This window comes from Tauraco erythrolophus, chromosome 5 (genome assembly GCF_009769465.1).
Source record: "Tauraco erythrolophus isolate bTauEry1 chromosome 5, bTauEry1.pri, whole genome shotgun sequence".
Taxonomy (NCBI): Eukaryota; Metazoa; Chordata; class Aves; order Musophagiformes; family Musophagidae; genus Tauraco; species Tauraco erythrolophus.
The window spans coordinates 23810400-23833448 of NC_141469.1; the positions used below are offsets into that span (position 1 = coordinate 23810400).

The 23049-nt window shown below is 51.2% G+C and overlaps 1 protein-coding gene across 3 annotated transcripts in view; it reads right to left on the minus strand.

Moving 5' to 3' along the window:
- Positions 1-1555: 1555 nt before the first annotated feature.
- Positions 1556-23049, minus strand: part of RNF24 (ring finger protein 24) — a 30045-nt gene continuing 8551 nt past the window's right edge. For all 3 annotated transcript variants that reach the window (XM_086611898.1, XM_086611900.1, XM_086611899.1), the window contains 5 exons: positions 13557-13706; positions 7216-7258; positions 5520-5561; positions 2667-2746; positions 1556-1694 (listed from right to left, as the gene is read on the minus strand). In XM_086611898.1, coding sequence (XP_086468024.1) covers positions 1556-1694; positions 2667-2746; positions 5520-5561; positions 7216-7258; positions 13557-13699 — 447 coding nt within the window. In that variant the 5' untranslated portion in view covers positions 13700-13706. The remainder of the gene's footprint in view (positions 1695-2666; positions 2747-5519; positions 5562-7215; positions 7259-13556; positions 13707-23049) is intronic.

Consider the following 23049-nt stretch of genomic DNA (forward strand, 5'->3'; position numbering starts at 1 on the left):
AACCTGTTTTTATTTACATTTCAAGTCAAATCACATGCAAACCGTTGGGGTTTTTTTTTTTCCTTTCCTCGTTTTTCCTTAAGAATAGTGTGATTAGCAAAAAAGACGCGTTATTAGATTTTTAAAATAGCAATTAAATATACAAAAATATAGCTTACAAAAAAAAAAAACTGAAAAAAAAAAACCAAACCAAAGAGCAAAATGTCGTAAAAAATATTCTGCTGCAGAATTCGTAGTGTACAAACACGTCTATGAGGCTCCACGCTCCATAAACAGTCTGGGGAATTGCCCAGTATTTACAGGAGGGAGGGAACGACACCTGGAGCCCTCCCGCCCCCATGCCCCATCCCACACCTGGGGAGGGGTCGGGAAAGCCACCACCATGTAATACTGACACCCCTCCAACCCACCCCGAAAAAAAAAAGGGAGTAAGAGTTGCAGAGATGGAGAGCGGGGCGTTTGCTACGGTGCCCGAATTCGCCCGGTGAGGTGGTCAGAGAGGGGAGGGGGTGGCACAGCCGCCCCCCACCAGCAGCTTTTGCTCTCCACAGTGGTTGGGTTTGGGGGGTTTTGGCACAGGAAAATGCGGCCGGCTCACGTGTCCCTCACCCTGAAACCCTCCGGGTGATGGGATGAACCCAAAGGACAGGATTTTTGCCTGCCCCCTGCCAGCCCCAGCAAGGCTGTGCCATGGTTTCAAGGTGGTGGCAGCTGCCAGCTCTCACCGCTGCCAGTTTACACCAGGATCGTGCCTGTCGGAGGGGCCAAGGGCCTGGCTGAGGTAGCCCATCGTGCCAAGGAGGGGGGCAGCCACCCCCGGGGAGTGTGGCGGTGGGGGTCACCAAAGCCCATGAGACCCCCCCGCAGCCACCCCCTGCCCTCTCCTGAGGGCAACGGTGGCTTCCCTGCCCCGGTTAGCCCTTTCGGAGGAGCAGCGGTGCCAAGGAGGCCCCTGACCATGGCACGAACCCCGGCATCGCTGCACCCGGGGTGCCAAGACCCCGTTTTCCAGGTAGGGATCGCAAAGGCAAAGATAACCCCATTAAAATAACAGCAACGAGAAGAGGGCAGGAACCAGCCTTGATGCTCCAAGGCCTGCCCTTGGCATTTTGGGCATCATTTTCAGTGGCAGCGGAGGGCTGGGGGGCAACAGGGCTGGGAAGCGTACTGGGCCGTCGCGGGAGGTGCCATTGGGTGGCTCGGCGCTGCTCCGTCGTGCCCCACGCTGCTTCCCGGTGGACGTCGTGCTGGAGAAGGGATGTGCTGGAAGAAGGATGGCACGCAGGTCCCCGAGCCCCCTCCTCACCCCAGGAGAGGAACCGAGCCCGGGCTCGAGGGCGGGGCGCCGCATCCCGACACCACGGGGCGGAGGCAGGTTTTTGGGGTGCGGGGCTCTTCCGCTTCAGCCTGTGGGGATGTGCCCTCCCCTAAAGTGCTCCGGGCTCCGCGCCTGGCCGCCCACAACCTCTCCTGTCCCTCCACGTTGGTGCCGTAGTGCTTTGGTTGTCACCGAGTCCCCGGGGCCGGCAGCGGGGCAGTCTCTGGGGTGGCCGAGCTATACGATGTTCTCGGCGCCGGGCAGGGGGCCCTGCGGGGGGCCAGGGTCCTGCTTGCTGTGGAGCTGGGCCAGCTGCAGCACGGGCATGTTGCAGAGCGGGCACACCTTCCGCACCTCCAGCCACTTGATGAGGCACCTGGGGGGTCACAGACACGGGGGGGTCATTAGGAGGGTGCGGCAAACCCCCTGACCCCCCAAACTGCGTGGCTCGGGCACCCCTCTGGGGTGGCAGCCACCCCTGTCCCTCCACAGTGGGTGACGGGCCATGGTCCGGGGGCTACTTGCCAGGTCTGATCCGTTGTCACCTGCCCTGGAGCCACCGTTTAGGTGCCTTTCCATCTTATTAGGACATTTTTTGGGGGGGTGTGTATATATACAAGGATTTTTGTGTCCATATATTGTATATATTATATATATTTTTATAAAGTAGGTAGTAAAACGTATACACATACCCTGAAATACAGTAAATACATATATATACCAAAAGGTATATATATGAATACATGCATTTTATAAATATATAAATCTATAAAATCTATGAAATCTATAAAATGTGTCTATATCATATATACATTATATAGGTATGACGTGTATCTATAATGCACATAAAATTCACAGTGCTTTACAGATTTAAAATATATATATATATAAATAAAAATGTATATATATATACACGTTTTCTATAGCATCACAGACTGAGCTGGAAGGGACCCATGAGGACCACCGAGGCCAACTCCTGACTCGCCACAGGGCAACCTACAAGTCAAACCCCGTCTCCAAGAGCATTGTCCAACGGCCACAGCCTTGCGGCTGTGACTGCTTCCCTGGGGAGCTTGGTCCAGTGGTTCTGCATATGGCTTTTATAAATATATAGAAATAATATGGATGTAAATATACACACACACACAAATAACATTGGCATTTTGGACTATTTCGGTGATAAGGAGCTTTCACTGCTATTCTCCTCCTTTCCCTGGAACTGAGGTGGGAAGAAACCCCGGGCCAGGAGCAGCGGCACCAGCAGACCTTGTGCCCAGAGCCCTCCCCCCAGGGCTGCTGAGCCTGATTCCAGGCAGCCCGGCTCCGGGCTCCCGCTGCCCACGCTTACTTTCTGTGGAAGGCATGTTTACAGGGACAGATCCCCAGCTCGTCCTTGGGCTTGAACTCCTCCAAGCAAACGGCGCAGATCTGGAAGACACGAGAGGCACACAGAGAAAGCAGTCAGCTGCTGGGAAGCAAAAGAAAACCCCCCAAATTCCAGAAACTTCCCCCTACGCGATGCCCTCAGCTGGTTTCCATCTCCTCCCCAGCGCTCGCCTTGCCCCTGCCTTTGGTTGGGGCAAAAAAGGGAATTTGGCTTCTAATGCCAGTGAGGATACGCTGGGAGTGGGGAGAGAAATACGTCCCTGTACCACAGGGAAAGCAAACTCCTCTTTTGCTGTAATCCGACCGTTTTGACCAAGCAGCTGCTTTTTTTTTTTTTTTTTTTTTTTTCCCCCCCTGTGCTGCAGAAGAGCTGCTGCATCCCAGAAGGGTTGAATTCCCCCTAAAGCCTTTCCAGACTTTGCTGCCTGGGCTTTGGGGCTGCAAGGCTGAGCCTTGGGTCTCCCTTTCCTGGTGGAGGGGACCCTGGATTCCTCCCTGAAGCAGCAGCCATAAGGCTGGGATGTGTTTTGACATGCCAGGAGGCTTTAGGGTGCGGGGGGCTGGATCCACGCTGCTGCTTGGTCCCTGGAAATGAGCTGCATCCACAAGGATAACTCTGGGAAGGAGAAAAGGCAAAGGGTGTATCTCTATCCCAGGGCTGGGAAGGTTGGTGGCTGTTTTCCTGGCAGGCAAGAGACTCGGCCGAAATCTTCCCCCACACCACTGGCTTTTCCCCAACCCATCTGGATATTTTTGGATATTCCCAGGGATTCTGGATATTCCCGGCTGTTTTTCCCTGTTCCCCTCCGGCCTAGGAGACTCCAGCAGTCTGAAAAAAGGGCCAGCCCTGCTGCCAAAAGCCCTTGGGATGAGGCAGGCGGCTGGCAAGCGCTGCGGGAAGCTCCTGGCTTTCCCGGGAACACGGCCCCTGTTGATAGTTTCCAGCCACCCGAAAGTTCATTGGAGACTTTATTTTATTGAGCGAGCAAAGGCTGGCAGAGCTGCTTGGGTCGGTCCCTGAGGAACAGACACATCTGGAGACCCGTGAAAGCCAGGGAGGGGCAGCGTGATGGAAAAAAGGGGGAAAATAAACCCATAAATATGGAGCTGAAGAGCTCAGCGGGGACTTTCCCCTCCACAAGGCTCCGGGTGAGCCCTGGCAGCCACCCCACGATGTTACAAAATCCCTCCTGCTCCACTTTCCAGAACTGCTTACTGTAAATACCAAAAATCAAAATGCCCAAAAAGGGATATTTTGGAGAGAGCTGGAACAAAACCCTTCCAGCCTTTCCCAAATCCCAGGGAAGAGCTCAAGCTGCTCCAGCCCCTTCCCCATGGACTCCTGGTCTTCCCTGAAAGCATCTGGGCTGGGAGAGCTGAGAACAGAGGTGATAGAGGAGGAGGACGAAGGGTTATCACTGCCGTTCCTGGCTTCAGCACGCTCCGAAATCCCTCCTGCGATGAGCTTCTCACCCTGGGAAGTGCTTTTAAGTCCGTGTGCCAGCAAAAAAACCCAAAAAACAGTCCCAGGTCAATTCAATGCGAGTGGATCAGAAATAGGGGCCTCAAGCAGGGACCGCTCTGTCCCTCTGCCACCCTCCTGCTCTTGGGATTTAGGCGTGAGGATGAAACGTGGGACAGGCTCTTGTTGCTCTGCTTGGGGAATTCAAAAGGGAAAAAAAAAAAAAAAAAAAAAGCAGCTTATGAACAAAGGGAGCTGGTATTGAACAGACAAGCGGACTCAGGTCCGGGAAGCGGGTGGGCACTTTTGTTGTCATTGGGGGAAATAAACCCAGCCCGTGTTTGAAGCAGGGTCCAAGCGGATTCCCGCTGAACTTCAGCAGGAAAAAATGGTCTGTAAATAGGGACACTCAGCCCCAGTAACAGCCTGGAAACCTGCGGAGAACTAATGGGTTTTAAACCTCAAGGAGCAGGTAGGTAGGAGTGGATTAGTGCTTTACGGCTGCCACGGGCTCTGCCCTCCTCCCCAGTCTGAGAAGAATCCCCCCACATCTTTTTGGGGCTGGAAAAAACGGGTTTAATCCTTAACACATCCAAGCAGACACCCCTTTGCCTGCCTCTTCCAGCCGGCTCTTCCCTGCAAAGCTGCAAATGAGGAGCGCGAGGGGCAGAAAGCCGGGGAGCGCGTTTATCTTTGATTTCAATCACATCCCAGCAGAGTTTACTCTGCCCGAGCAACGCGGCCGGCAGAGATGGGCTGGATATCGGCACGCTCCGACGGCGGCGAGGCTGAGCGGGGCTGGAGGGGCGGAAGTGTCCAGGGACACTGGTTATGCACAGCCGTGCCTGCATCTGCCTCCTCTTTTAGCCACAGCTTTTTAGCGTAGTGATAATAATAGTGCAGTAAATAATAAAAATAATAATAACCACAAGGCGATCAATAACCACAAGGCAGGAAAAGCTCAGGCGGACTCAGGAGGAGGACGAAGCCGGTTTAATCCCAACCCCCTTTGCAGATGTGCTTCTACCAGCTGCGTTGACAAGAAATTAGACTTTCTGAAAGAGAAAAGCAGCGGCGGGAGCGATGGAGCTGCTGGTGCAGCCGTTAAGCTGCCCCCACCGCGTTCCCTGTAACGGGGTAAGAGGCTGCAGAGCAATCCCGGCTGCTGGCAGCAAGCTGGCACTGATTCCAGCATCCTACCTGTGCGTTTTGCTCTTGAAAGAGTTACATTTTAGTTTTTGCACCTTCCTACCTGGGCCAGCCTTTGCCTGTCCCCATCCTCTCCCCAGCACAAGGAAGCGGTGGGTGAGGGAGGTTTTTGCTGCTACGTTACGGCCCCAGAGATGTACTCACCTCGTGTAGGTTCAGCTCCTTCACCTTTTCCTTGAGGATCACCTGTAAAACAGAGCACCAGGGTCAGGGCACAGCTTCTGCCATAAGTGTTGAAAAAAAAAATCTCCGTAAAGAGAGAGACCCCATTTAGTGTCTGGGAACACTAAATGAACTGGGAACTCCCAGTAAACCCGCCACAGACAGGGAACACATCAGGATTTCAGTGGGAAGAGGTGGAAGGCAGCACAGGCACAGCTATAACCACTAACACAAGGACCAAATCCAGGCAGTCTCCTCCCAAATTTAAACCTCCTGCGCTCCTACATTCTGCAACAAGCTCGTGCGTGGACATCTGCCACTTTGTTTTTACTCCATCCAGGCTGAACACCTGGAGAGGGCTACAAAGCCAGGACGTCCGTGCGTTCTGTGTCTTGTCATATCATTTCAGCCCAACTCCACCCAGCCTCCTGCTCGAACGGCAGATCCAAGGCAGAAAATTTACACAAGCCCTGGAGAAAACAGGACGTTGTAGCAGCAACCTGACACTTGTCTCTTGGCAGTGTTTATCTTAACAAGGGCGCTGGCACACGTGAGCACACACAGAAAACAGCCGGGTTTGCCAAGGTAACATAGCGGAGTTCATGGAATCACAGAATGGTTTGGGTTGGAAGGGACCTTCAAGATCATCCAGTTCCAATCCCCCTGCCATGGGCAGGGACACCCTCCACTACACCAGGTTGCTCAAAGCCTCATCCAACCTGGCCTTGAACACTTCCAGGGATGGGGCAGCCACAACTTCTCTGGGCAGCCTGCTCCAGTGCCTCACCACCCTCAGAAGGAAGAATTTCTTCCTTAGATCTAACCAAAATCTCCCCTCTTTCAGTCTAAAGCCATTGCCCCTTGTCCTGTCACTACACACCCTTCTCCAAAGCCCCTCTCCAGCTTTCTTGTAGGCCCTTTAGGTACTGGAAGGCTGCTGGAAGGTCTCCCCAGAGCCTTCTCTTCTCCAGGCTGAACAGCCCCAACTCTCTCAGCCTGTCTCCATAGCAGAGGGGCTCCAGCCCTGGGATCATCTTCGTGGCCTTCCTCTAGACCCACTCCAACAGCTCCATGTCCTTCTTGTGCTGGGGACCCCAGAGCTGAACGCAGCACTGCAGGGGAGGGTCTCAGGAAAGCAGAGCAGAGGGGCAGAATCCCCTCCCTCAACCTGCTGCCCACGCTGCTTTGGATGCAGCCAGGACACGGTTGGCTTTCTGGGCTGCCAGCGCACATTGCCGGCTCATGCTGAGCTTCCTCACGTTCCCTACAAGAGGTCCCTACTAGAGCCCATGGCTGCAGGTGGTCCAGCACAGCCGGGTCCAACCCAGGGAGCTGATTCAGATCCCATGAAACATTGTTTGATTGCTGGGGAAGCGATGGCATTCCTGCTCATCAGCAGGAAATGAGGTGAGGGTTTAGAGAGGTTGCCCAGTTGAGGTGTTCCAGGGGTGGTGATGTCCCCACCGCTCAGGGACCTTGTCTGAAAATGCAGAGACCTGCAGACTAACGGATGAGAGATGCTCCTGGGATGCCCAGCTGGGCATTACGACGTCTCTTTGAAGACCAAAAGCCTCCCAAGGAGAAGAACAGCACAAGGAAACCTGCAGGAGTGGCTACTCCAACACGGATTTGGCGCTAAGCAGAACGGAAGAAGACAACTTACTGTGTATTATCTCACCTGTTTGTAGGCGTAAAGCTCTTTGTGTGCTTGATGCCTGAGCCTGCAATCAAAACAGGGAAAAACATGAAGATAGGCAAAAAAATCAGCATTACTGTAACAGTCAATCATTTAATTTCCCTCCTTTCCAGATTAACACATATATTTTTTTAATTTTTAATTTCAGAAACAAAACAGCCACGCAAAACAAAGCATTTAAGCAACAGGCAGCTTCCCCTGTATCTGGGGAGGTAACATCTCCATCCAGCAGCACACAACCTCCTCCCGCTTTCCTCTTCTGACCTCCCTAATTTTTCACGCAGGCGTCACCTGCGCTGTTCAGACCAGCAAAAGCTGTTGAGTAAATCAGGAGCTGCCATCAACACCCCCAGTTTCCAACCGCTTCTGCAGCCAACAATTTCTAGACTGGACGCAGCACCTTTTTCCAAGCAATGGGCATTCAGACCCAGGGAAAGCTCCGCTCCCGCTCAAGCAAGGACGGCGGAAGGAGACCTCCCTGCTCAAGAGGTTTCCCACCAACGCCCCCATGGCTTGGGCAATGCTGGGTTCCTCAAACACGGCTTTACCTGCCGTTACAGTATCAATCGTGCTGCTTCTGCCTCCCAAACTCTCAAGAAAAAGCATTCAACAAGAGGTCATCCATCTGGTTGAGCAAGCAGAGGATGGCTGTTTATCCAAAGACAACACCAGAGCAGAAAGCTTTGGAAGAGAAGCAATGGAAAGTCTTCCATCTCTTGCCTCCTATCACAGGGGGCAATTTAATAACCAGAGATATGAGCTGCCAAAAAACACAAGAGAATGAACCTGTATCTTGGGATTTAGGTTTTTTTTTTCTCAGGAGTGGAGGTGGGGGTGTGCCATGTTCAAGCACGGGGTGACAAGGCCACGCGACGACCCAGGGCGCTCCCTGCCCCAGGGAAGGAGCCAGGGCCATAGCTGATGTGCTGGTGGAGCAAAATCAGGATTACAAGCTGTTTCTCCACCACTTACCTTTCAAAGCACAATTATTGGTTTTTGGGTGCATTTTTTTTTCCCCCAATAGCCTCCATTCCTGGAGCAAATGAAAGGATGGAGATGGAGAGGATGAATCTATTCAAAAAAAACCTGCCACTGTGGGAAGTCCAGCCGGTGGCAGCAGAAATTTGAGACCACAAGCAAAGAATTGGGCCTGTCCCCTCTCTCTCCAGGAGCTATGGGTGTGAGCGTTTGTCCCTGTTTCTGGGGAGCGAGCGAAACAGCAAACACAAGGAAACATCATATCCCTCCATCGTTTGCAGTTCATACTATTATTAACAAAACATCTTTCCATGGCAGAGCAATCAGCAGCCCGTTTGCCACACCTGGGCAACATCTGGCTAGAGAAGCAGGTTATACTCCTAAAATAAATACTTTTTTTTTTAAAAAAAAAAAAAACAAGCCAATATTGCCTCTCATTACAAGAGGCAGCATTTAGTGAAGTGCTCTGAAAACTCCAGAGGGAAGTCATCAAATCTAAAGAGCTGGCCGAGGACTTTTAATCAGATGTCAGTGTGTGTCTGCAGGACTTGGGCAGCCGTAGGAATATTTTCCCCAGCCAGTCTCGAGATGGGGAACCCCCTTGGCCTGTAACTTCTCCAAAAATATTCTAGGGGCTGTCTCAAACTCTGGCTGTTTCACCCCGAGCTCTCGGAAGCTTTCTGGTCCCACAAGGCTGCAGTGGGTGAGTTATAAAAACAAGACGTAAAAGTATATCCCTGTTCTTTTTGCTTGAAAACAACCTCCCTGCGAAATGTTGTGGGCCTCTAGAAGTGGAGGAATGGGTAAAAATGCAATTCAATGCTGCAGAGAGAGCTTGGAGTTGCAGGAAGGCAGCTCACGAGCCCCGAGTTTAGCAGGGAGCCATCCCTCCTCTAACGATGCTGCCCGGCAGGGAACCTGCCAGCAGGCAGGAAGGCGGCCGGGGTCGCATCCCTCCGCCAATGACCCCGAGCAGCAACACGAGCAGAAGACGCAGGAACAATAGAGAAAACAGGCTGAAACCGGCCCGATCCGCAGGGATCTTGGTGGCTGAGAAACCAGTTATGAAACACAGATGGGGCAAAGCAAGATGCGCGGCTGGAGTCCGCATACAAGGGGAGAAAGCATCTGCCTTCCAGAGCACCGAGCGGCCGCCGAGGTATCTGCCCCAAAGAGCCAAAGGGAAGGTGCCACGTAGAAGCCCAAGCATCTGCGGACGCGGTGGTGGCATCTGGACCACCAATGGGGGAAAGAAGTGACCACTTGGCCACAGATCCCTGCAGCTCCATGCTGCTGGAGGAGCACGGATGCTCAACAGCATGGGTTGGTGCTGAGCTATATGGGAGAGTTTGCCAAAATAAACCCGCAACCCTCCCTGAAGGTTATGGGGAACGGCACGAGCACATCTGGTCCCGAAGTGTGCGAGCTCAGCCCGCTCCTCCACGCTCTCCTTTCAAAGCCAGGATCCTGGGCCAGACAGATTCCAGTTGGACCTCATGCAGCTGCTGTCGTTAACGAGACCCATCTCGTGTCAAGAGCTTCGACTCCGGAGGAATTTCTGGCAGATGGTTGATTTAGATAAGGGACCACACAGCGTCTTGAAAGCCAGCGCGTGGCTGGAGCCCATGCGCGCGCACATGCCGTCACCCATCTCTGAGTTTAATAATCGTCTCCCAAGGATTTTGTGATCTCTTCCCAAGCTTCCCGTGCCTCCCAAAGGAAAGGGAGCACCCCCGTTTCCTCAGGTGACTCTGAATCACCTGCAGCAAGCGAACGACTACGGGAATAAAAAGCAGAGGAAACAACTTTTTGCAGGTTTACCTCCAAGACGTGCTCATTTGATACTTTAAAGAGCGGAAAGGTGCCCAGCGCCAGCTCTTTGCCCCACCACTGCACCGCTCTCCCCAACCTGGCCGGGCTCCTTGGGCTCTCCAGACCCAATCGCTGCGCTGATCCAGGCAGGTGTGAATGCAGAAGGAAACAGCCCTACAAAAAAGGGCTTTTTAAGGGCTACGTACCCTGCGCCTCCCGAAGACTTTAAGCCAGAGAGAGGATGGTGCAGTGTTTACCCAGAGGGAGCGCCCAGGCCATTCAAATGCTTGGAAAGCACAGGATCATTCGCTCAGCATCCTTCTGAATCGGGTTTTACAGGATCCAAGGCAACACAAGGTTATTCCTGTCATTAATTCAGCAGAGATCAGACACAAACAGCTGCCTGCAAAATTTCATTTCCTTTTTCTTCCTTTCTTTTTTTTTTTTGTGAGGGTGGGACCCGTGTTTTGTACTGGAGCGGTTTGCAGCAGCAGAAGAGCTCGAGATTCGCCTGGACCACGCGCAGACAGCGATGATCTTTACTTTGCTTTTGGCTGAAATTCCTATCGGACTCCAGTTTGAGCCAACCCGATCAAAAATGTCACGTCTTCCTCCCGTCGGAGCAGGCAGCGTGCTCTGTATTGACGCAGTTGTGAAGCACAGCCCATGTGCCCTCCTCCCACGGCACATCCTTTATTTAATGCCGTCGGCTCCGCGATTAGGAGTAAATACACCAGATATTGACTCTTCCACTCTCTGGATGCCTCCCCCACCGGGGATGTGGAGGAGGGCTGCATGGGATGCTCTGATCCGGAGCAAGCAATAAGAACTAGGGCCCAGAGGACGGTGTCCGGAGCTCTGCTCCTTATTTGCCAAATATTTGCAGATGTGCGAGTCACGAGAGGGGAGGGAGAGGATGGGCTGCGCTGCCTCTGCACCTAAGCAGGGCCTGGGGAAAGCCACGAGCTGCTGTTACCTGCACGTACAAGCGGAGCCCTGGAGCTCCCACTGGGACCACCCTTGCCCGCTCCCCTCTGCCCTGGGTCGGTTTCTCCGTGACGACACAGTGCGATCCACGGGGCATCTGCTTGTTAAATTAACACTTCTCTTTTCCACAGCCTCCGGATGTAATTCTGTAGTAGAGCTATGCACCTCATTGCAGAAGGGGTCAGGAATGCGTGGGGTAATCCAGGAGGCTTTAGCAGCTGGTTCAGGAGGGGGGAAAAACTCAATTTAAATTCAATATCTTACTTTGTATATCAAATCCTCCTGCCGCAGGGCTACGTAGCCAAGCACCGGCAATGCTTCGCTGTTAAACGGCACTGAAGGGGAGCGACCTGGTAAATCCTTCCCGCAACAATCCTTTGGGATGCTCTGTGCTTGCAGGCACGTCGTCCTGGTCCCACTGGCCATCTACAAGGCTTTCCACACCACGCTGATGCTCAAGCTTTTAAATCCCACGCAAGATGAGATTACACAACAGATAAAAAGGAGGTGGATGCTCCTGGGGCACGTTGGCACAGGCAAAACCCACGGCACAGCGAAACCTTCCAAAACGGGGGCTGGAGGATTCTTGTTTGGCTCTGTTTTGCCAATAATAGAGCCGAGGGCGACAGTTTGAAGAACGATTCATGGAGTCTCTATAGAGTTTAGAGCTATAAAGGGATCATTACATGATCTAATCCAACCTCCCATCTATCATAAGTCGTTAAATAGCACTTTGTTACTCCTGAGAATGAGAGCCAAAACATGTCACCAGAAAGGCCCTCTGTCTTGATTTAGAGACCTGAAGAGATGGAGGACTTGCCACTTCCCTTGCTGCCTTGTTTCGCCAGTTACTCACCCTCTCTCTTACAACACGCCTCCAACTTCTAAATTTACAGATTTTCTGGCTGGATCCTCCAGACATTACTACTTGTTATTTCTTCTTTGGGGCAGAACACACCCAGCAAGACACGGTGCCCAGGAAAATACTCTGAAAGCCCAAACACCTCTTCATTTTGCAAGCGAGCCATGTAGATTCAAGCTCAATCCGAGCAAAACACGTCCTTGAGCCTTCTGAACACCATTTGTCTATTTTTTTTTTTTTGCATCCCCTCCCACTGGCGTCCCAGTTAAAATGCGAACACTGGACGCAGACGCAATATCCCAGCACAGACCCTGTTAACATTGAGCACCCAGATACAAATCGCCTGGTTGGGGACGACCCCTTGATCTGTTTCTACCGTGTCTGCTGGGCTGGACAGATGAGTTGCAACTTCAAACAACTTTTCCTTGTGCATAATTGCACGCAAAATTGAAGATCTGATGCCCAGGAAGTGCAAATCACTCCTGGGTAAGCCTAGGTTTGGGCTCACCTGCAAGTTTAACTAGGCTTTGCTTCATACAGAGTCGAAAAATAGGTGGAAATTATCAAATCTTTAGAAGATAGCACTGAAATTTTGCTTCCCTGGTCTACAAAAGCAGGATAAAACATTTTTGGCCTCCTCTGGATAGAAAGCCCAGCGGGACTGGCTGCTGTGAACCAGCCAGACGCAGCCTCTGTGCTGCAAGAAGAGACCAGGAGCATGTCTTACAGGGATGGAGGGAGAGCATGTCATGGATGTACCGCTAGCAGGGAGCTAGGGCCATCCAAAAAGCCAGAAGGGAGAGAAAGGGGATGTAAGAGCTCTTCTGCAATTTGGCAGGAGAGCTCTGGATATGCAGGATTTCAGCAGCTGCTGGCAGAGTGATGCCCTCTGCTCCCAGCCACGGGGATGCTGAGCTGGCTGTGCCTCTCCCGGGTTATCAGCACAACTTGCCCCCATTGCCACCTCAATTCCCAAGCACCGTGTTCTTCCCTGCCTGACTTTCACTTTTCTTCCGGCATGAAGAGTTTCTCCTCTCAATCAGTGGACCAACTACCTCCCCAATGGCCCATAAAATAATTAAAACAAGCTCCAAACTGGAACAACCTTTAACCCTCCTGCCCTGCTCCCCATTGTTCAGATTAACAAATCAACTCTGCATCATTAATCTCTAAACTGCGCTGTTGAATGAGCAATTTGTGTACAATAACGAACGGAGCGGGTATTAAACATTTCTTAAGCACACAGTGCACAAGTTACTCATTAAAGAGGAAAACGTGTTGAAGCATTAAGCAGAAAGCAGGAACCATAAAACATCCATTTCTAGTCTTTTTGAGAGGCCAACCATGTTTTCATGCCTGTTTGAGCATACATGTAAACGTATCCCCTGGTTTTAAGGTGGATAACGTAATTGCCTTGCGGGGCTGGCAGCTCCAAGACATGTTGGGCAGGCGGCACTCGGTATTCCCTGCGTACTCACTGGGTCTAACGGCTCTATTAGGGGTGAACACTGGGCTGTGCAAATTCTTTGACGAGGCGGGAAAGTTAAACCACTTCAAGGGTCACCTCAGGTTGGCACGAGATGCATCGCGGAAAGACAAAGTGACGCCATCCTTGTTTGGGATGGAGGGATTGGTGACGGGCTCAGTCTGAACCGGGGCAGCTCTTGAAAGCAAATTCCCTTACCTGATCAAGTAGCAACAGAAGAGCAAACTGAGGATGAAGACGAAGATGGCTGTGCCGAAAACCACGATGTATATGTTGAGAGGCAGGTTCTGGAACCCAATGTTCGGCATCCTGAAACTGTAATGCTGGAAGTCCGAGCTCATGGGTAGGCTGCGGAGACAGGGAGAGAACACACGGACGTGAGGCTCCTTTGGCAGCATGGGATGCCCTTCGGAAGAGACCAATGGTCCATGCAAAGGCAAGCAGGGGGGAAGGAGAGGGCAGCCAGCAGCCTTCTCGCTCCTCGCCCCCCCGGGGTGAAGGCATCCTTGTCTGAAACCGAGCCCCCAGCTCCGTAACCCTGAAAACAAAGTGAGGCTGGATCAGCCCGGGCTGGCATTTTTCTTCTCCCGCTGTGAGCTCCTCCTCCAGCTATTTTCCCCTCTTCCTTACACATGTCATCCTTTAAGTTAAACTCTGCATCAGATGGACGGCAGGGATTTGCATCTGAGCAGCCCTGGCTGAAGCCAGTGTCCCCCAAAACCCTCATTAATTTGGCTAAAATACTGAAAGCAGCCAGAAAGCCTTCTAGCAAGGCAGGTTTTCCTTCCCTTCCTCTCTTGCAGTTTCAGAGACCGATTCTTCATTCCTCAGAAATCCTCCTCCAAAACCATTGTGCATGCACGTGAGCCAGCGCGGGTTCAAGACACTCCCAGCACATCCTGGCAGGGAGGACAAGAACATTCCCAGGCCATTCAGCAGCGCCACTGAGAAATTATAGACGCTATAAAAATCTTCATTTGTTTTTTTTCCCACATGAAATCTGGCTCGGGCGGTTTAAGGGCATTTTTGCAGGTTTCAGTTTTATTCCTCGGTATAACTCCACTGCTTCCCCCCAGCAAAACCCCAAAGGACCCGCGAGCGGCGGCCAAGAGGAAGATGCAACCACTCTGGCTGTCGATGCAACCACGTCTCGGACGCATGACCAAAACCTCCCTCCCCTCAGAGAGACCCAATTAAACCACGAGCAGCCGCCTGGGATAACGACTTCAGCGTACGATCTCTCCCGTGACTGGAGTTTTATTGCACGGGACGCTGATATTTTCCAATAACCCTCATGGTGCATTTTTCAGGAGTCAGGCAAAAACCAGCCCGTCTTTGTATCGCCATAAAAAGCCCCTTACTGCCATAACGTCACGTTAATACTCAAAACCCCTAAATGCAAAGCACATATTTGCTATTTATTCTTATTCTTCCTTTCTATCGCAGTCATTCTCTGAGCCATCCACCCTGGAATGATCACAACCGTCTCTGGCCAGGCATAAAGTTCACCCACCCCCAGCTTAAAAAAGGAAGTTAAAAAATATGCCTTGTTTTCCTTTCTGCCCACGGCAGAGGGCTGGACGTGCAATTAAATTTCACAACAAGCAGGGAAAGTACCTGAAGTCTGAACCCTGTTTCCCAAATAAAACTACCAAGGGATAAAAAAACCCTCCCCCGGAGCAGGGAGTTTTCAACGGCGCATTAATTGCACAGCTCACGGGATGAGAGGACCGCAGGGAAACGGTCGGATCCAAACCCAAACGTGCCGGGGAGCGATGCTCCAAAAATCAAAGCATCTTCTGAATGTCCTGCTCCTTCTCCAAGCAGCATCCTTGCTCCTGCATCTCCTTCCCCCCATGAGAGCCCTTTTTTGCCGAACCCTCTGCTCTCACGCCGGGCTTTCCTCCATGCTCCCATCATATGCACATTCCTCACATATACGTCGCATGCTCCCCAGCTGCTATGCAAGGAGCAGACCCACCTTTCATCCCGGCTCTTTCGCCACCGGCATTAGCCCCTCGCCCACACCCTCCTCGCACTCCTCGCCAAAGGCAGCATCTCCGCTGGTGCCGAACTCTCGCCCGAGAGCCTCCTCGCTCCGGCCGCTTTTGGTTTCCTCGGCTCGCTGGAAGTTTCGAGGCGATTTCTGGTAAAGCCTGGATTTGATTAAAGTCTCCAGAGACCAACACGCATGTTCAGAAACTCTCCCGGACAACGTGGAAACACTACGGAGAGCTGGGGGACCTGGCACACCCCGCTGCGAGCACTGGTGGGGATGGGATTTTATAGCACAGCAACCACCCGGCAGCTCACGCTCCTCCACCAACGCTTGTTCCGCTCAGCCGAGCTGTTTTGCTTTGCAAATAAATTAAAAATTAGCCCAAAGCAGCCCCTAAACCTTCGCTCCTGGCTCCAGCAGAGTTAGCGCATAGCTCAGCGTCGCCGCGTCGGGTTGGGTTTGGTTTTTGTCTCTATGCTGTTTGCTGGGTCAAAGGAATTTTAGATGGTTCAGGGGCTCTCCCATAGGTCACACTCATGTGACGTAGATGTTTCAGCTGGAGGACGAGGCTCCGGCTGTCCCTGCTCCCCCTCGGGCTTGTGTTGATAATCACTGGTGATGGCCAAGGCTGGCTGGCTCCAGCTCCTCAACCACCCAAGAGAAAGTCAATTGTCCTCCATCCGGGAAAGCTTCAGGTGATTTTTTCCAAGGAAGGAGAGACCACTCTTGGGGAAGAGGCAATGAAACCAGCCAGCACCGGACTATAATTTTCCTTTACTTTATGACTCCTTTAACTTGTGATGCTCCTCTTCCCAGAGCCAGGGGCTTCGGTTCAGCTCTCCCACCAGGAGGTGTCACAGTGGACTGAGCACGAGAGCAGAGACAGCAGATAAGGAAGATCCGGACGGGATTTAGGGTGGCAAATCTCACTGAGCCAGAAAAACTCCTTATAGTTGTGTCCAGCCAAGCCGCGCAGCTCTTCCACCTGTCCTTGTGACCACGGCCGCAGCTACAAACCATCACAGCCCCCGGCAAACAAACAGTCAGTAGAAACGGAGCCCCATCCCACCCACAGCACCCTACTCTCTTCTTCCAATGGTACCATTTCCCTAATACTTTGGCCCAAAAGGACGTCACCGACGCAGCTGTGACCTACCTGCCGACCATACCGCAGGGGCTTTGGTCCCCTACAGTGTAAGTCTAGCGAGTCCTGCACTAGACTCATCCAACCCCAGCACAAAATAACCTTCTCCACCTTGGAGCTACCCTGGGCCTCCCTCCTTCCTGCTGTAACAGCTGAGGAACGTTATGGCAAGAAACACAGAGGTTAGAGGGGAAAAACTAAGCTAGCCTGCACAGGATCCAGGAAACTGTTAACTTTAAAAGACTTCACTGAAATCTGATGATTTTAAGCAGCCAAGCTTTGGGGTTGTTTTTTTTTTTTTTGGCGGGGGGGGGGGGGGGAGGAACTGTATTTTAATCTGCTTCAGATTTGTGAGAGTGCAGCCAAAAGAAATAAAAAAAGAGCCATAAAGAAGGATGAAAAGTTTCTGGTGCAGAACAAAAGCCTCCCTGTTGTTCTCTCTTTGACCGAGATGTTTCAGTGAAGGACATGCCTCTCCTGAGGCACCCACCACCCCTAGCAGGTTCCCGCAGCCCCCGGGATGGGGGTCCACGAGCTGCCTGGAGGAAAGCGGATCAGTATGGCAGAAACCTTACAGAGGGAAGGATTTCCCCAGGGCTGGATGAGACCCTCTCTGTGGTGTGAGGTTAGCGGTGGGGGGAAGATGCCGACTTGCTCTTCGTCTAAAAAAAACGAACCCACTGTGACAGCAGAGATGAAGCAGTGGGGAATTTGGGGAGGCGCCTGCCCGATGCCCCATTTCCCTGAGGTCTCCAACTGCGACTGGGTCCATCGGGTCTGCGCATCCTCGCAGAGCGTGAATCACAGGGAGGGGACCGTGAAACACCGAGGGCTGGGAAGGGGGCCTGCCAGCCAGCACTGCTCAGGACTGAAGAAATAAGTTTGCTGAGAAAAGATAAACCTGGGGAAAGAGTGGGAAGAAAAAGCCCTGAACCAGGGAAGCCCTATGGGAGTCCCAAAGGCTAGCCAGAGGAAAATCTGTGAAGTACACATGAAAAAACCAGTAAATATATATATAGGCATGCGTATTTCTTTGCAATATATATATATACACATATATCTTGCAATATATAGAAGACATTACATTGCAAACAATATATTGCAATATATACATATGCATACATGTATTTGCATACATACATATATAGAATATATATGTATGCATACATACATATATAGAATGGTTTGGGTTGGAAGGGACCTCAAAGATCATCTAGTTGCAACATCCCTGCCATGGGCCGGGACACCTTCCACTACACCAGGTTGCTCAAAGCCTCATCGAACCTGGCCTTGAACACTTCCAGGGATGGGGCAGCCACAGCTTCTCTGGGCAACCTGCTCCAGTGCCTCACCACCCTCAGAGGGAAGAATTTCTTCCTTAGATCTAACAGAAATCTCTCCTCTTTTAGTTTAAAGCCATTGCCCCTTGTCCTGTCACTACACTCCCTTGGAAAAAGTCCCTCTCCAGCTTTCCTGTAGGTCCCCTTAAAGGGGGCCTATATTTTTATATATACATATATATAAAAAAATACACATACACACGCGCACTCTCTCTCTCTCTCTCTCTTGCAAACACTGTCGACTAAAGCAAAGGAGAGAAAATCTGATTTTCCCAGGCTGCAGCACAGGGGGAACCAGAGGGTATTTATTTAACGGCACAACAACTTGCAAAAACGAAACGGCCCGGCGGTGTCCTCGCAACAGGGCCAGACACAGAGAGCGCCGGGGCCGGCAACTCCAGCCGGAGAACAACCCGAGCTCCGCGCCTGCTCCCTCGTTACACCCTCCAGCGAAGGAGTCGTGCCAGACTGAGAGCGTCCCGGTTTCTCCGGCGACTACGGAAACGAGCTTTAATTAACAGCCAAGTTACGGTTAACGGCGTATCGAGAAGTCGGGTCAGCGTTAACTCGCCAGCTTCGCAGCGCTCTGATTACCCGTTGGGCTGTTAAAGGCAAACCTAAATAAGCCACCGAGCCAAGTTAATCCCTATTATCATCAGAGCAAGCACTTAATTAATGCTCTTAATAAGCGGGGCCAACCTCTTACCCAGAGCTTTCCTCAGGAGATTTCAAAGGGATTAATAAAGGAGGCGATTATCTTCTCACAGGCAGAGAAACTGAGGCAAGGAGGTGGGGAGCGAGACGGGAGAGCTGCGGTCCCTGAGGCCGGGGGGTGACACCGGGGATGCCACTGGCCACCGCGGGTGATGCCACAAGCATCGGTCACAGGCTGAAAGCTGCAAATTTTTTCCTTCTTCCTGCTTTGCCGCATGGATTCCAACTCTGCGCTCCGTCTCTGGGCTTTGCTTGTTACAAGGAGCTGCTTGTGCTTTGTTATTTATTTTATTATTATTATTATTATCATTTACATATAACCCCAGCATATGAAGGGGCCATGGGAGCGCTGTGTGTCACACCTAAATATACCATACCATACCGTACACTGGGCAGAGGGGTAGTTTCTGCCTCTTCTGTCACAAATAAAACCCATTTTCAGAGGGATTTATTTACCTTACGTTTTCGAGCCGAACAACTTCCTCCATGGGGATTCAAAGTAAACGCAGACTGGTGCGAATTTCCCGAACCATTAACTGGGGAAACTGGATGGAGCCAGTGGTCTGAGCACCCACAGCATCCCACTGGCCAAGCCGGTGAAGCCAATCCATGTCCAGGAAATACTGAGCTTTAAAAGCTCAACAAAGCCAGACACACTCAGGTCCCATCGCCCCATCGAAACCACGAATCTCAGGGAAAAGAAAATGCTAAGCCATGGCGAAACTCCAAGCTGGTGGAATATTTTAGCGATGGGAAAGATTTCAAGCAGGCACGAACGGCGTCTCGAGTTTCAAAGGTGTTACGCAAACCCCCAAAGAGTTTTATCCAGGTTTAACCAAAATGGTTATTAACTCGGTCGAAAGTTAAACTGTGAGCAGCTGACAAGACCTTTCCAAAACACCTCAAGATGTATTGCGAAGCGGGGTACTCTTCCACGCAATAAATCCATAACATTGAGGTTATTTAACAGGTATGCCTAATCGGATAATATTTTTTTTTAAAAAAAAGGTTTTTCCAGGTGTACTAAAAGCAGCAGCAGAAGATGCCCGCTTTTAACTCGTAGGCAAAAAAAAATCTCCCCTCGTGAACCCCAAACGAAAAGCGAAGCCCTGACCTCCAGCAGCTGGAAGGAATTCCCTTCAGCTCCACCTCTGGAGCTGGTCCAGCCCGAGGATCCGCAGTGCGACGGTGGGAAAAATCACAAGCAACTGCAGAGCCAGCCCCGGACACCAGCTCTACTGTCTCCCAAGAGATGCCGAGATGCCACGCGGCCACGTCACCTTCGCCTGGGAAGGAGCTGGGGAAAAATCTCAACGCTGCTCTGGCCAGGAGCGATGTCCTTTGCTGTCCAAAACCAGGGGACAACAGGATTGAGAGTGGGGGGGGAAATAAAAATCTCGGCATGCTGTGATTTTAGTAGAGCTACGATGCCGCTACGGGGACGGTGTCAGGCCGCATCCAGCGCCGGCTCTGAGCATCCAAGCGGACCCACCTCCTTCCCCGCAGAAAGGCAGCAGCGAGCAGAGGAGGAGCGTGAGCGACAGTGCGCGGCTCTGTGCTGGTATTGATTAGCGGGATTAACGACTGTGCGGCAGAGCGCGGCAGGAAAGGAGAGCCCGGGATGGTTTCACGTGTGGCATCCCAGAAGGTCCCTCATGATCTGTGACACTACGGGGCAGAGTCAAACCGAGATCCAGCAAAGCTGTTCCAGGGCAATGCTGCACCACAACTCCTGGGTGTCAGACAGAACAAAACCAGTTTGTTTTACCCATTTCAGGTGTGTGGAGGTTTAAGGAACAGCAGTGGATTTTTATCGTGTGCCCAGACAACCAAAAAACCAAACTGACCTCCAACCGAGCACCGCTTCCAACCTTTGATCTCTTCTCCCTGAGAGCGAATCCAACGTTTTTTTTGAACTGGAATCAGGAAATTTCCTGGCTGCGTTCCCTGGCTGGCTGACACTGAGCACAAAACCTTAACCCTCTCCACCGCCTTCGGGCAGCGAGACGCGGACGGAGCGATGTGACAACGCGATGAAGCAATTGGCCTCTGGAAAACAAACAGAAGAGTCTTTATAACGAACTAAATCAGCACCACGGCGATTTTCAGCCAGTGCTTTTGATTCCGGATGGTTTAACAGACGAATGATCCCAAGACCTCAATATCGAAGAGCACCTTTTAAATGTGAAAATGTTTTTGCTACCGTTGGCGGAGAAACGTGCAGAAAATAGGTCAGCTGCAGCTCCCATCACCGAGTTTAAAGTCAAGGGCTTTCGCCCATTGCTGTCGGGAAAGCAAACCAGAGGTTTGCTCAGGGCTGATTTTGCAAGTTCCAGGGAAAAAAGCAAAAATAAACAGAAAAAAAAAATTAAAATCAATAGTGCTTTTTAATCCGGCCTGCAGGAACGGGGAAGCAGAGTTCGGAGGAGAGCTCTGCTTGGAGCAGAGTTTCTCTCAGAGTTTCTCCTCTCCCATCGGATCGCAGAAACGAGAAATGGAAATCACGTATCAAGGAGGTTTGAAGCGGAGCCGGCTTGAAAGGCGGACACGAGCTGCCCAAGTACAGTTCAATTTGTTTCTCAGCAATGAAATAACACTTGAGGAATTTTTTCCCATTTGCCCTGGGGATTTTTTTCTACATTTTCCCCCTGCTTTTTCCTGGCAGGCAGCTCCATCCCAGATCCAACGTCACAACCTGCTGAGCTCACTCTTCCTCCCGAGAGCGCAATGGGAAAGGATGTGCCGCTGCCTCCTCCTGCCCCCGGCCCCGTTCACACCCACAGCAGTGAACTCCAGTCATATGTGGAGTTTTCCCCAATTAATGGGTTCCTTGGGGGAAAGGGGATCAGAAACCCCGTGAGAAACACTCAGCCTGCACCGCTGAAGGGACAGAACAAGAGAAGTTGGTGTTAAATGCTCCAGGGAATTTGCAAATTCCTGGGTGATGACGCTGAGGGAAGCAATGGGGGCTCCCAAAATATCACATTTGGGAGAAAATCTTGGTTTGATCAAGTCATCTTCAGGCTGAACAAAAGCAGATTGCTTTCTGCAGAGCAGAAGAGCCATCAGCCTTCTCCACTCTTTTATACTGAGAAGCAGATGGACTAAATGACCTCCTGAAACCTTTTTCCCCTCTGTTTCCTAAGCTCCTTTAATGGGGACAAAAAAAAAGAAAAAAAGAAAAAAAAGAAAAAAAATCAGGGCAACATCCAGGGATCAATAATACCTACAAAATCCTCCTGGAGGTAGGCGCCCTGTGCCGGCAATGGGAATCACAGCTGCCAGCAGCCATTCTATAAAAGAAGTAAGAGGAGCCAAGCACAATTTGGGATGCAGGAAGGCATAATGCTCTCGTTTACACTAAATAAGGTTGCTAGGTTATGAATTTTTTTTTTTTTTGGGGGGGGGGGGGGCGGGGGGTGGACATAATCTGAAAGGGGATCCAGATGGCTGTAAAGCCTCGTGGTGGAAAAGCAGCATGAGGCCAGAGAGGGAAGAATTCCTCTTTATGCTGTTGCCGTCTGCTCCCAGATCCTGGATTTCAGTCCTCAGGAATGCTCCCTGCAGACCTTTTTAATTGCACCATTTATATTTGTGATAAAAATTAAGGAGAAGAGGTAGCTGGATGCAGAAGAGTGAAAAAGCTGGTGTCTGGATACCGGAAAAAAGTCACTAAAACAAATCCTACAGAGGAGCCGGCCCCCAAAACCCACGTTGATTCTGCAAGGTTTGTATTTTAAGATGCTGACGGCATTAAAAAGCCTTCAGGAAAACCCAAACAAACTCAAACCTCAGCCTGCTGGGAATTTACACTAACACCACGTCACTGCTGTTTGCTATTTTTCCCTAATACTTACAGAAGAACGTCAGCCTGCCCTTCAGCTGGTTTTAACAAAAGTACTGATTTTTGGGGGAGTATTTTTTTTTTTTTCATTATCCCCTGCTCTGCTAACAGAGACCGGGAGGGATTTTGCAATGCTTTAAAGTCCAGCAAAAAATACCCTCCCTGGAGACACACAAACACGGGACACAAATCGCTTCACTCCCACGGGATCAGCACAAGCAAAGATGGCTGCGAGGATTGCAAAACCCTGAAAATTTAGCTGGAAATGGAAAATTGAACTTTTCCACTCCTGGACTCGCATAGCCAAGCGAGGTGACTGATGGAGATAAACATGCATAAACCCAACATACATATCTCCTCCTCTGTCGCACAGAGTCTCCATGTCAAAGGCAATGACAGGTGATACCGTCCTTCTCCCTGGCGTCGTGGCCTGACCTTAGTGGGATTGAAAAAGCCAAGGGACCTTAAAATTCAGCGCTCCCCGCAGCCTGGGTGTCTGTAACCAGGAGGTGATGGATATTTTGCGTGAATTTTCAGCATTACCTACACATACCCCGCCTTTGCCCAAGGATGTTTCTTCTTCCACGGGTTTCTCACAAATAGAGCCCTAAATAAGTAAAAAGCCAAGTTACGGGTGTGCTGCTGATGCA